This window comes from Eublepharis macularius, chromosome 4, assembly GCF_028583425.1.
Source record: "Eublepharis macularius isolate TG4126 chromosome 4, MPM_Emac_v1.0, whole genome shotgun sequence".
NCBI lineage: Eukaryota > Metazoa > Chordata > Lepidosauria > Squamata > Eublepharidae > Eublepharis > Eublepharis macularius.
Window position 1 is genome coordinate 100880310 of NC_072793.1, and position 14494 is coordinate 100894803.

A 14494-nucleotide genomic window follows, 5' to 3' on the forward strand; every position below is an offset into this window, starting at 1 on the left:
CTTCATTTTCTGCTTTTCTAATCACTTATTCTCTCTGCAGGCTTTCCTATGGTTTTCATGCAGACACTTGTCTCCTTGGGCAGCAATTACCTGTGAGAATCTCATTTGGAGAGGGCACTGCTGTCTTCATATGACAGTTGTGCAAAAAAGAACATCTCTTTTAAAGCAAATGTCAGCTTTACACTCTCAGCTGAGAGGCTAATGGTACCACGTAAAGGAAGGCAGATGCAGCGTGGGTACCATCCAAGCACCTTCCCCATGCAGCTCTGTAAGTGCCCTTCCATTCTGAGTCTACAGCCTCTGAAGTTGGCCTCTTTGGCCAGTGGTGCTCTTTCCAAGCATTCAGATGGAACTTGTCACCTTAGCCCTTACATATTTCAGAGGTCAGACGTTTCTTCCTTTGTTTACCATAGAGACGATGTGATTCCTACTGTCTGAACTTGTTGGGCTAGCTTTTTTTAAAAATGCTAGAAATCTGTCCTGACTCAGGTAACCTTATGGTGGAATAGATTTTGCTAGTCTTTGAGGAGCACCTGAACTTCTGTTTTGTTTTGCTGTGACAGACTACACCCATCTGAAATTGTCATATGAAGACGAGTTATTGACATTCAGTTTATCTCATACTAATTTTGATTAAAGAGCAAGATATGTAACAGCTTCCTCTATGCATGTGCCCAGTCTCATTAAGTATTCCACTCTAGGGCTTCCCCTGCCTGTTCTGCCAGTCCACTGCTATCCCTTCAGTCTCTTGGTCCTTATTTTTATTTACCTCTCTTTTTTTATTTACAACCCACTTTCCTCCTTAATTGGGATCCAAAACAGCTAAATCTGCAGGTTCACATATCACCATTCCAAAAATGGGCCTACTCTTGAAAAACAGCCTGCATGCAAATTCCTCAACACTGCTTAGTGACCCTGACTAGCTTAGCCTCCTGTTCCATGGCCCCTTATTGCTTTTCAGTTATATACTATAGGTAAGGAAAGCTGGGTTGGGAGAGAAAGCCAGACTTCGTAGAGATGATTTGTCTGAATGCCTGGGAGAATGAAATGCCCAGTCAAAACCCAGTCTCAGAAGGAAGAGTGGAACCATAGTTCTCATTGCTGTGTAGACTGGGAGCCAGAGATCTCTGAAGTGCCTGTGAAGGCAGAGGCCGGCCTCCTGCCATAGCAGCTTCAAGAGGACTCTTATTTGAGAGCTTGGCTGTAGAATTCGCCACTTTGCCTTATGTTGAGTTGAATTTCATGGATCACATTGCATGAATAGAGTAGTTTTGGAATCTGTTGTTTTTATTGATTTTTCTATTGATAAGTGCTTGCTAAGGGAGAGCAGATTGTCCATTATAGCTATTGATGAATCTTCTCAAGGGAAAAATCGAGAGGGAGACTCAAAAGATTCAGTTTCTTTCTTTCTGTGTTGGAAGCAGTATTTTTCTTGTTGTTTAGCGTCACTGGCTATTTGAATTAAATGGGGAAGTTTCAGTTGACAAAGTGATAGAGTATAATGCTTCATAATATAGCAGGCTGGAGGCCACGGGATTAAATCATATTATAGGGACTGATGCAGGCAAACTTGCAGAGAGAAGCTCATGATAGGAAGGTCTACATCATGCAACAAGATGAATTTCACCTATTTTTTGTGTATATGCCCTTAAGCAGATCCCCATACTGCTAGCCGTTGATTAGCAGTATCCATTGAATACCAAGACACTATCAGATTCAAATTTAATTTTAGTCCTCAAAATCTCTGTTCCAGAACCATGCAAAAATTTTCTTTTGCCTAGGGCAGGGGTGGGCAATTGTTTTGGCTCGGGGGCCACTTTGTGGGAGCAGAGGTTAGCGGAGGGCCGCACCTTTTAAAATGATTGCATTCATTAGTTAACTTTGCATTTCAGAAAAGGTATAAATTGTATCATAAAAATCGATAAATATAAATTAAATAAAATAGTGGTAGTTTTATTCAATTTATTTATTGTGCTAATTTCATATCATCTATCAAGCACATTTAATTTTAGAATCAGTTTAATGAGCTATCCTATCACACTTTTCTACTGTCCTGGCGGGCCACAAAAAACTCTGTAGCGGGCCGCATGTGGCCCGCAGGCCGCAATTTGCCCACCCCTGGCCTAGGGCAATATTCATAATTCTAGAACCTAAATATCACAGGGTTAATACAGCAGCAAGGCTTCCAATTGCCTTCAGCGTCTGCTTTTTGTTCAGAAAAATCAAAGTTCACTTCCTGACCTCTCTAGCGAAAGGATCTCCTGCAGTAGATGTTAGGAAAGACCTTTATGTACCTGAGATCCTGCAAAACTATTGCTAGTCAGAGAACACAGTGCAGTGCTAGATGGACCAATATTTCAACTTGGTAGAAAGCTGTAATATATGTTCATAGGTTCCCAGACACATCATGTGATAAACAAGGTGTCAAGTTGAAGCTCCAAAGGTTTCCAAAATCTTAGATCATTTGTATATATTGTATATACTATCAGGCCAATGCCACTCTCGAGAGCATGCATTGGGGATTTAATACACGATCTGCAGGGTATACTTAAGTGTTGATGAGCTAACATTTTCTTGAGTCCTAGTACTGATTATGTTGTGGTTGTCACAGCCCTTATCTTTGAGTGCCACCCAGGGACGGTGCAAGGGTTTTTGGTGCTCGCGGCCGGCCGGGCATCCCCCCCCACGTGCTTCCACGCGCGTGCACCGACCTGCGTGATGACGTCACGTGTGACGTCATCACGGGAACACGTGCACCGCCGCCGGCCCGATCGCTGTGGTGGGCGGCTCAATGGTGCGTGGGTGGCCTCCGAGCTCTCCTGCTCGGTTGCCTGCGTCGCCGCAGATGCCTGCCCACGGCGGCTGCGCCCAGCCAGGGGCATGTACTGGCAGTGGCGGTGGCGCAGGGCAGGAGGGATAGGAGGCTGCAGCTCTGTGGCGCGTGCTCCCGCCCCCCATGCCTCCTCTGGCACTCCCTCCAGCACCCCACGCCTGAGGCCACCGCCTACCTGGCCTCAGTGGGCGCTCCAGCCCTGGTGCCACCTGATGCCTTGCTGAGAAGATGTCCAACCTGGGATGAAATTTATATTTCTGATAAAATAAGAAAAACATTATCAACTTATCTTAGTTGCTTCTTACAAGAAAAATCACAAAATGTGTGTAGTTGGTTGTGCCCTTTGTGTATATCTGCTACTCATATAGCCAGCTTCTCAATAATGTAGTAGTTATAGCTGAAGCGCTCAGAGGTTAAGGTTCAGTATAAAAATTCCAAGAATGTTGATTATCATGCATCACATAGGGAGTGTGGGAGTTGCAGATAATAAATGCTTTTCTCATTCTCTGATTATGCATTAAAATTTTGAAATAAATAATAGAACATACCAGATATTATAATAGGTCAGAAAACATTGCTGTCTAGTTGTACCACCAGCCATGGTTTATAGCAATGTGTTAGTGCCCTACTCTACTCAAGTCCTGCATAGGACTTAAAAATCTGCCCTCAAGCGAGCGAGGTCATTGACCCATCCAGCCCAGTGTTGTCCCCTCTTGACTGGGCATCATTCTCCATTGTCTCAGGCAGGGCTTAGAGGTTTTCCCAAGCCCTGCTGCCTGAGCTCATGTACCTAGAGATGCCATGGATTGAACCTGGAAACAAGAAAATTGTGATTTAGCTGGCTAGGCAAGGAACACCCGGCTGTTCTTTAAAAACATACTGGAACTTCCCTTGTGTACTTTATCCTTGTTTGAACCTACATATAAATATTTCAATTCCAGTAGGAAGAAAGTAAAACTAAAGACCACTTATAGTGAGTTGCTCCAGTGCCTTGCTGTCCACTGGGTACTTTGTAGAGTAGGACTTAGCTCAAAGAGGGCATCACCAAGAGGGCATACACTCAGAGCACTGCAGCAAAAGGAGAGGTCACCTTACCATTAGATCTTTTAATGTTCCCATTGGGCTCTATTTGGCCAACAGAAAAAAATGCTTTAGGCATGCTGTGTTCCCAAAACATAAATTTTACTATTTGTTTCTCGTGCGTCACTCTGATTGGGGGCAGAAGCACTAGAGGGGGCAGGCTTAGGTGCTGTCTTTGTTGAAGTGCAGGGAGCTGAACCTAATGCCAAAAAAGCACTGGGGGCATAAATGGAGCCTCATTTGAAAGCACTCAAGTCTCTAGGCCAGTTACAAACTCTCCGTTAGTAAAAACTATTTCTGTTTGTGAACCAGGAGGAAAGGGAGCGAGAGCAACAGAAAAGAGCTCAGAAGTACTTAACATCCTGTAGAAATCTGGGTGCTCTGCTTTCAGCTGTATGATAGGGACTGAGGGAAGGTCCAGATAGATCTTCACAATGTGGAAATATGCCAAGATGGTGGATTTTAAAATTTTTTATTCTTTTCTTCTTTTCGTCTTTCTCCTTTTCTATTCGTTTTTCTTTCTTTCTTTCTTTCTTTCTTTCTTTCTCTCTTTCTCTCTTTCTCTCTTTCTCTCTTTCTCTCTTTCTCTCTCTCTCTCTCTCTCTCTCTCTCTCTGCCCTTTTATTCTTATGTGTATATTTGTATTCTGTTATCCACCCTGACCCTGCGAAAGCGGGGAGGGCGGAATATAAATACAATAAATTAAATTATTAACAAAACAAAGCACTAAAAAAAGATTGTGGTGTGTTGGCGGAGGGGCCTGGAATGTAACCATTTATATTATGTGAATAATGTTGTTAAGGTCATTTCCAGAATACACATTCAGTATATTTTCAGAAAGAAAAGATGGCTGTCATGATCAACTCTGTCCCCTTTTCTTTCTGTTCCATCCTGATCACAGACTTCACTGCTGGGCTTTCTTGTAAAAGGTGTCAGGATGCACATCGCATAGTGTTCCACCCCTCGTGGAAGATCAGAACTATTCTGAACTTGCAGAAAGCCAGAGCTAAAATGTGTGCCTGTGACACTTGGAAACCCATCTGCACACATACTAAGGTCTTCTTTGGGTCCTGTATGAGACGGGGCTGTCTCCAGGGCACTGGGACTGCAGAACACCCTACCTAGGGAGGTTTATTTTTGAGCCATCTCGGTTGATTTTGCAGAACTTTTGAGATAAACCTTTTGGTTACTAATTGTTTTAGTCTGTAAGCTGGGATAGCTTTGCCATTAACAAATCTCATTCTGCCAGTTCAATTAGTGTTGTGTTTGGGGATGGGGGTTGCTATTGTGATATTTTAATTTTGTGATACTGTCTGTTTTACTTGAATTGTGTTTTTAAAAATAATCTCAGCTGCTTTGTAAATTGAAAAACAAGGTGTGTTTTTTTCTTAATAAACATCTTCTTGGGATATATGCAGGTAACTGAAAGTGTATGTGATACAGATAGATGTGCTTGTATTCAACAAATAAAGATACATTCTTGACTGCTGCTGGAAATTCTCCTTTCCTTAATCAAAGATTCTTAACGTGGGTAAAGGAGGAACTCTCACAGCCTTCTGTTTTCTCATGTGTGTGCATTGAAAGCGCACATGAAGCTGCCTTATCTTTAATCAGGCCCTTGGTCTAAGTGTATTGTCTACTCATACTGGCAGCAACTCTCTAGGGTCCCAGGCAGAGGACTTTCACATCACCTATTGCCCAGCCTTTTTAACTGGAGAAGCTGGGGATTGAATCGGGACAGATGCTCTACCAGTGAGGCATAGCCCCTCCCATGCATTGGGTTTTTTCCTTGGTGAATTGCTTGCTGCTGTTATGAGGGAAATTTTATGTTTGACCATTAGACATAAAACTGTCCCTAGTACAGACTTGACCAGTAAATATGTCTTGTGCCATAGAGCTACTGATTTTCAGCCAGTGTTTAAGCTTGGGCAAATCCTATGATCTTGCGGGTTCAAATTTCCTGTTTAATTACACACTAACAGTGAAAGCCTAAGAAGACTTACTCCAGTCTAAGCCTACTGATTTCAATGGGCTTAGACTGGAGTAACTCTGCTTAGGATTTCACTGTAAATGCTGTTGTAGGAAGTCCCTGGAAAATGCGAAATATTTATCAAATACTTGCATTTTGCATCTAAACAACTCCACTTGAGGAAGAAGCAAGCTGAATTAATCTAGTAAGGAGATTTATGGGACTGGGAGAGAGGAAAAAAGAATAGTTTGGACACTTTTTGTCCAGTAGAGGGCAATGAGAATGCACTTTCCTCATAGCCACCTTTCCTTTAAAGAAGGAAGTCAGTGCTTGGGTTTAGCCAAAGGGAATATAGTAGAGCTGCTGAAGCTAAAATACCTCCACCTAATATTTCCTCATCAAGGGAGATTCTGATATTGTTCCTAACATATCTCTGTTAATTCCATAAATAATATTTGGACTTTTCAAACAAAATATGTCTGGAGCTGAATTTGATGTCATACCACACTTATGTTCAGTTTGCTTAGATCATTATGTTGGGAAGGAAAAAATATTATGATCTGACACTACAGGAAAAGTCTGTACTGCATACTAATTCTGGAACAATACTTCCTTTAAAGCTGCAATAATTAAGACTATATTAGACTGTTCATGATTGGGGATTGGGTGCATCTTGTATGTTTCTGTTAAGCATTCTGAAATGCATCTAAAGCTTCCTGTCCATACTAAGACAATAATAACTGTTTACTGTTTGATTTGGTTTACAAGATTCATTCATGCAATTTCTCTTCCTAGGAGGGCCTCAGAGTATTGCTTTAATAAGTCATTGTGTGGATAAGGAAGAAGCCCAATGATCTTAAAGTAAATGTGGCCATCTTTGCCAAACTAAGAACAATTTTTCAGTCTCTAAGGAAGTTTAGGAAACTGTAGATTCAATCATTACAGTTGATCATCTATAATGTACAGCAGCAATTAGAATGCTATTTTAAGTTTATTTGGTATGGTTGGAATTACGTTTTCTTTTTCTGAATAAACCTTTCTTTTCCTTTAATGGTTCTTGATTTGCCAATTTGGGTTGGGCATGTTTGGGGACTCTAGAGCATCCTGGCAGCCACACATCTAGGCTAGAAACACATTTCTTGCTTGGTTTGCTTTGCTGTATGCTGTGATGGGGATTAGTTCTACAGGATTGTTATCTTAGAACACAGTGGCACTTTCTAAATGATACTCATATTTCAAATAAAAAGTCCAAAGGACTAAAACCAGTGGGGTAGTCACGGACTGACTGCTTCAAGTGAGAACCTGCTGAATTCTTTTGTCTTGATATGAGCTTGTGCCTGCTATAGCCCGTTCAACTCCTCCCCAAGTGCTTCCTTATGATAAAGTTTGATGATTTTGAATACTGTTCTGAGATGGATTGATATGCTTTGTGCAACTCTTAATGATGGACGTACTCTAAGAATTCTGAGAGCACTGCGAGGATGGAGATGTGTAGAGCAGACTTCTTCATTATTCAAATTTCACTATCTTTTACTGGTATTAACCCTTTGGTCTTTTTTTCTGTATAAAGGGGCTGAAACTTTGAGTGACACCAGCTCTATCAGCCTGGAGATCACAACCGACAGCAGAGAGACTTCAGTGGCTACCTCCATCTTGTCCCCCTTCTCACCTGGTCGTGGCCGAGACGAGGTAGACAATCGCAGTGAGCACAGCTACAGTGAATCGGGAGCCAGTGGCTCCTCCTTTGAAGAACTGGACTTGGAAGCCAATGGTGAAGGTGATGGAATGGCAGGTCTGCCCTCTAACCACGGTTCTGCTGAGGACCAGGGCACCTCCAAGGCCAAGTGGACCAAGGAGCCAATTGCCCTGGAGAAAGAAAAGGGTGAAGAATAAGACCGTCCCTTTCCTCAAGTTTCTTAGGGATTCAGAAGAGAAACTGATAATCTCTCTTGCTTCTTTTCTATCCAGCCAAAAGATTTCAGTCATTAATCCATGTTGAGACCTGTCCCACTCTTTGTCTGCAGACAAGCGTTCGGGGTGTGATAAATAAGGAGCAATTACAACCAAGGCGAATTGTAACAAGGTGACACCCACCTGTAGCCAAGGATGCTTACTTTAACAGGAAGCTTGGTATGGCATGAAGTGAAGTGGTGGTAGAGAGCTTGTGAGGTGAACATTGTGTTGTCTCTCTGTCTGTCTGTCTGTCTGTCTCTCTCTCTCTCTCTGTCTGAGAAAGAGAGAGAGATTGACATTGCAGGGAGGATTTGATGTGGGCTACTGGATGAGTGGCTTTTGTAATGGATTATCCAGACAGTCCGTTTGTCATCCACTTCCTGCATTAGTTTGTTTCTCTGCAACTTGCACACTTTTATTGGGAACATGTTTTTACTGTAACCAGAGAGCAATGATGGATTTGGAAACTGAAAAAAAAATGCTCAGCTGACATCTGAGCTTTCCTAATCAGTAATACAATTAACAGGCTGCCTTCAAATGGTAAAGGTTTTTGAGCACGGTTACTGTGGTCCCAACTTCTCATAAGCTGTTTCAACTCTTCCTTTCCCACTCTTCCTCATTTTGATGTACCACCCACTTTCACTGTCTCTCTGTCAGACTGCCTGACCATGGAATGAATTTAAGTTCCTCCTAGTTAGAACTGTTGCATCTGTTAGCATCTGATGGTGCACTCCAGGGGACTGAACTTGTGGAGAAGTTCTTTATCAAGCCTTACTTGGAAAAGAGTCCATGTGAGAAGCAGCCATCAGTGTTGACATTAAAGGTGCCCTCTTCCTGTAGCAAAGGGCCTATGGAGGTGACTCAACAAAAGGGAGCAACAGAACAGCTAAAGTGATGCAACCACATCGTTCTAGTGCTGGTCTTCAGAGGATTTGGTGCAGTGGTAGTTCACTTACAAATTCATGTATTCAGTGCTGTGATATAGCAGGTTTGCAGTGGTATCTCATAGTGGATTTTATGTTGTGTGCCAGTGCTAGAAGTTACTGGATGTTGTGATTTGTAGCTAGAGACTAACCCAATGGTGCCTCACTTAAAAAAAAAATTATACTGTGGTTTCTTTTATTCATTTCTTGATGCTCATCAGGGACAAATGTTACAAGCAAGTAAGTTATATATTCTGCCCTTAAGTCAGAAAAGAATTCCTTCAGCTAGCTTTGATTCTAATGGGATGGAGAGGGTCTTCTCTTTGAATTATGAGAAATACTATTTGATTGCTCAGTTAGGACCATCCTGCCTCTACTGATAATTTCTTTTTGGAGCTGTGGACCAAACTTCTCACTGACACAACTCTGGTGAAATTCTTGGATGGAGAAGTCATTTGAAAGGAACCATATCAAACCTTTGGGATCCTTAGAGTTCTGTTATTGAGGAAGTCACTAAGGCAGCAGTAGGAAGAAAATGTTGATACATGCATTTTGGGAGCGAGGAATTGGAAAGTTATGATCTTCCCCACTGCATTCTTGTTTGTTTTGCTTGCATCCTCCTGGAGACACCTTGGATCAATTGCTCACTCTGTTTCTTAATGGACTAGGATCCATACTGTGGACAAAGAAGTTCGACATTCAGCCACCTTCAGGCCTGCCTTCTTTCCAAGCATTGACTTAGCCTGGAGGAAAATCAATGGGATGCAATGTTAGACACTTCCCCCTTGGGCTGCCTGGCCCACAAGGCTGCACTGATCCTTCCCCCAAACTATCACCATTGATTCCTTACTTTCCTTTTTGAGCGCTTGCTGTTACAGTCTATAAAGACATTTCTTTTTTAGTTCACTGTTTCCCCATGTTAAAATCTATATTCATGTTTCCCCCAATTCTGATTTACTTTGACGTTCAAATCAGAAACTTCACTTTAGCTGCAATGCCCCTGAAATGAATAGGACTGATGGAAGCAGGCATGTACTCAATATATGGGGAACTAGATATGTTCCATCTCCTTTGTGCTTGGATTCTGTTAGTGAATTCCCACATGTTATTGAGTAGGCTTTCTGATTCCATTATTACTACTTCTGCTGGCATTGTATACCTGATGTTCTGTGAATTACTTAAGTGAACATCTTTTCAGCTGCCCCATGTTAGCACTCATTGGCTTTCTGTGTGCACATTGTATACCACCACTAAGTAAATCTTCCAGACAGACAGCACAGGACTAGAAAGTGTCCACAAAGGCTTCACATGCTTTCAGAACTTCTGTAAGTGGGTTCATAATGCATCTTTGTATGTATAAATGTGCACATATGTGCATACGTCAGTGTGTTCCCTAGGACATGTGTGACTGTCTGTGCCTGTTCATTGCAGACATATACATGTCTGCCTGTATACATACAGAAACACATTCCAGCTTTCTGAGTAGTAGGGTGCTATTAGTGTGCGGGGAATGGAAGGCAAGCACAGCAGGAGGCATTTAGATAGAGATGCGTTGTGCCTTTTCCCAGATTTCGTTGACAGATTAAAAAAATGCTATTATTTCTCTGCTATGCTGCAGGAAGAGTGAAGCAGGGAGGTATTTTTTCTGCATCGTTTCTGCTGCTTATGTGTGAAATCTGCTATTATAGAAGGCAGAACAGTATGTGGACACTCTGCCCATTCATGTGTGTGTGAATTCATAGTCAATGACAAGACTGTATCGTGTATCATTTCTTGCTTATGTGCGTAAAGCGTATGTGTGTGTGTAGGCTCCATTGCAAGTATATAAGCCATGTTCTATGTGCTTATGTACATTCAACTTCCCTTCACATGTACTCAAATGTACATGAACATGGTATGTTTTTATTAATGGTACTTTGTACTGATATATACAAGAGAGACTGGGCAGACGTGTACAGCCTTCCACAGGAATATAGTCAGTTCATGATTTATGTGAGGGATGGGTCCCACATCAAAATCTTGTGCATAAGGAAAATAAATATAGAAGAGAGAGAAATTTCACTGAACACAGAATGCTTCCACATCTAAAATAAGGCTAGGATAGGTGATTTGATGATTCTCACAGGCATGCAGGCTTTCCCTATGCAGGGAGATTTTGGCAAGGCATACGTTCAGTTGTGCTCGGTTTATGTGGAGAAGCATATCCAGTGCCGGCCTGAATTCTCAGCTGGCTCCAAATTGTGTAAGATGAGATCCTCTGAACTGTATTCTTGTGCTGATAAGAGAGTTTAGCCTTTTCTTATCCGTACAAGCACAGATAAATGTAGGTTTTTCCTTTTTCAATCTTCTTCCCCCCTCCCTCCCCCAAGAGTCAGCCTGTAGTGTAACTAGAAGTAGATAAGGAGGATGCATAAAACTGTTTTGGAGACTGAAGAGATATGGAGTAGTATGTAAACCTTGAATGTCATGGGGAGCCCTGTGTTAGGATGAGCAACTGGTGTAAAGAGTTACCATGAACTTGGGAAGCAACCCTCATTAGATATTTACAATGATAACAATTATAAGCCACTTACTCTGGAGAACCCTACTGATTCAATAAGACTTTTGCAAATATAAGTGATTGGTATATTAGTAAGTAAAATACTGACATTTCCCTATCAGTTGTGGCTTCAATATTCTGATTAAATGTTCAGGTTTCTGAATGGAGGAGATTGGAGGGTTCCCATGAAGTGGACAGAGAGGAGGAGAATCACCCTAATTAAAGGTTCCTGTTATGCTTCCTTTGTATGAAAATCATCCCAAAAATGGCTGGCTGGCTTTGTGCAAAGAGTTGTTTAGGTAGATACACGAAGCTTCTGCAGAAGTAAGCCCCTGACCCAATGTTTCTTTCCTCTGAAATGGCCACCTGTCTGTCACAAGATAGGTCTAAAGACCAACAAGTTTTTATTCCAGCATTAGCTTTCGTGGACTAGAGCTCGCTTAGAAATTTCTAGTCCACAAAAGCTTATAGTATAATAAAGTCTTAATCTTTAAGGTGCCACAAGATAGCTTTTCTTGAAACAAACTAAAATGGCTACCCCTCTGGAATTATCATCATTCACAGAAGTCTCTTAGCTGTCGCCTTTATGAGTCACCCATCCTTTTGCTAACAAATAGTTTAGGATACTGTCCTCAAATCAGAACAGATTTGAATGGAGATAGAGAACTCTTGGTGTTATATGATAACATCCTCTACTCCAGTCAGTAGAGGGGGATCTTCACTATGTTGTGTACATGAGAGACCTTGCCCAGTAGCATTTGTTGATTGCCTCAGGCATTCTTTCACATTTCACCTCTTTCCAAAAAACCGAGTTGCCAGAGGCATAACTGGAGTCTGCTCTTATTAGGCAGCTGTCTGGCAGACTTTTCCAATGCTCTGCTTGTTCTGTGACTGGCTTGGCGTCTCATTTTTTGCACTTGCTATGACTGAGAAGGGATTTGGGTGATAAACGAAATTGCTGTCCAACTATAGTAACACATCAGAATATCCCAAGTACTACCAATGTTTCACCTCTTCCATTTTAGTCAGAGTTTTGCTGAAAAAGTCACTTACGATTGCACTGTAGCCTACAACTGGAATAGAAGATAATACTACACAATTAACAAATATGGGCAGATCTATGCAGCTAAACAGAATAGCAGGTCTTTATTACAGTTGCCTTTAGAGACCTTGAAGAGCTGTAGCAGCTTTCCTGACACATTCCTTTTTTGGGACTAAGTATCCTTTGCTGTCAGCATCTCACATTCATGATTTGCATCATACTGTTGCTACTAAGATTCTCACTCTATTTTGAAAGACCTGCGGGACCTGCTCAGGAGCCCACTGAAGCTCACAAGAGTCTGGTGATTTATCTCAATGAGGTTTAGTTGCTGGGTAAGAGCAATGAGGGAGTCCACAAACCCAAACAATTTTTAAATGATGCAATAGGATTTTTAGGCAGCACAAAATGCAGCTTGTGGACTCATACTGTTTGAATAGTGCCCCTGAACCTAAAGGTCTTGTAACAATGAAGAATTTTGTTACTTATAAAAGTGGTTCTGGGCATTTACATTTAATGGTTTTTTGGGGCAGGGGGCTTTGCTTTCTTCTAAGCCTCCTTTCTTTCTCTACTATCACTTTGTCATGTAGAACCTTTATGCTTTTCAGTCATCCTCAGCAGTAAGAGCAATGCAAAGTGCTTCCTCTCCATCCCATCCACCCCCCCCCTCATGCAATACATCTAAATGATGGCTTGATCCACTACTAAAAGTCTCTTGCTCCAACCAGCCTCAGTTGCCACCTCCGACTAGCACCACTTCATAGGTACATAAGTAATTAAATGCAGGCATCTAAGGTTACAAATCCAAAGTTTCGATCTCTAGATAGGCTATATGTTAGTGCTCCTTTCCCATTCATACAGTTTGCACATGTTTTTTTGTAAGAATCTGAAAATGAAATTTTCTTGGATGGTCAAATAGTGAAGTTTAGTTTTGTTTGCCAATATATGAAGAAAAATAAAAATTTTAGCGGACTGTTTGGCAAATCTTGAATCTCAATGGATCTCAAATTTGGTTGCACTTTACAAGATTCTGTGTCTGTAACTCACTTGTATTCCCAGCATTTGGATACTCATGCTTTGTGGCACAAAGATTAGATCTGGAATTACTCAGACTTCCTTTGGGTTAACCGAAAAACATGTACTGATTGTAATTTTTTCTGGGAACTCTGTTAGTTTACCATCAGCTATAAAATTTCTGTAACAAAGTTTTTCTGTGCAGAAGAGTTCATAGCTATGAATCCAGTCATTCACATAAGAAATATCTTGCAGAACTAATGGAAGTGATGTGTGTATTTTATGTGAATGTATGCAGAAAAGAGTACAATATGTGGAACTGAAGGTTCCCCCCATCTAGCAGATTTTCATTGCGTGAACAGCCTGCATTGAAGAGCTGAAAGAAGTGACAATTTAGTGCTTGTTAGTTGTTAAGAAGATACTGGCAAAGCTGATAGACGAGTTTGCTTTTTAGTTTGGTCCTGAAATGAATAACCTTGTTTTGTTATGTATTTAATCACTATTTTGATATAATGTTTAAGACTTAAAGTGATCTATGTACAAGCCTGGTTTAGACATAGATGTTGGGAATGGGGAAAATTTTCCTTGTTGAAATTAAAAATGGCAAACAAAAAATAAGCCCCTGTCATCCACTCTGTTCTCTTTTTATTACTTAATTACTCAAGTCCATCCCACTTTTCTCCTCAAAAGGGACCCAAAGTGACTCCCCTTCTCCATTTTATCCTCAAAACAACCCTGTGAGGTAGGTCAGGCTGAGTATGTGAATGGCCCAAAGTCACCCCACAGGATTCCATTGCAGCATGGAGATTCAAACCTGGATCTCTCTTATCCTAGTCTAGTACTATACTGGACTGTATCCTTCCAAACAAACACTGGAACTGATCTGCAAGTATTGAAGTATTATACATCTTACAAAGCAACACTTTGGAAATGGTTTTATATCATGGACTTACCATGTAATGTTTTTGGAGGGTATGTTGTTTAAAGATTTTATACCATGGAATACTTTTATTCTCTTTACATATTAAGTCAGGCTGTTGGTCCATTCAACCAGTATTGCTTACTCCAACTGACAGCAGCTCGCAGGCCCAAACTAGCCAGTATGATTTGTAATGTGTGGGGTCAAGGTTGCCCTGACCTGACT

At 41.4% G+C, this 14494-nt stretch overlaps 1 protein-coding gene across 1 annotated transcript in view; it reads left to right on the forward strand.

Moving 5' to 3' along the window:
- Window positions 1–13956, forward strand: part of TEX264 (testis expressed 264, ER-phagy receptor) — a 255228-nt gene extending 241272 nt beyond the window's left edge. Inside the window, exon 6 of the mRNA XM_054977450.1 lies at window positions 7453–13956. Coding sequence (XP_054833425.1) covers window positions 7453–7775 — 323 coding nt within the window. The 3' untranslated portion in view covers window positions 7776–13956. The remainder of the gene's footprint in view (window positions 1–7452) is intronic.
- Window positions 13957–14494: the final 538 nt, after the last annotated feature.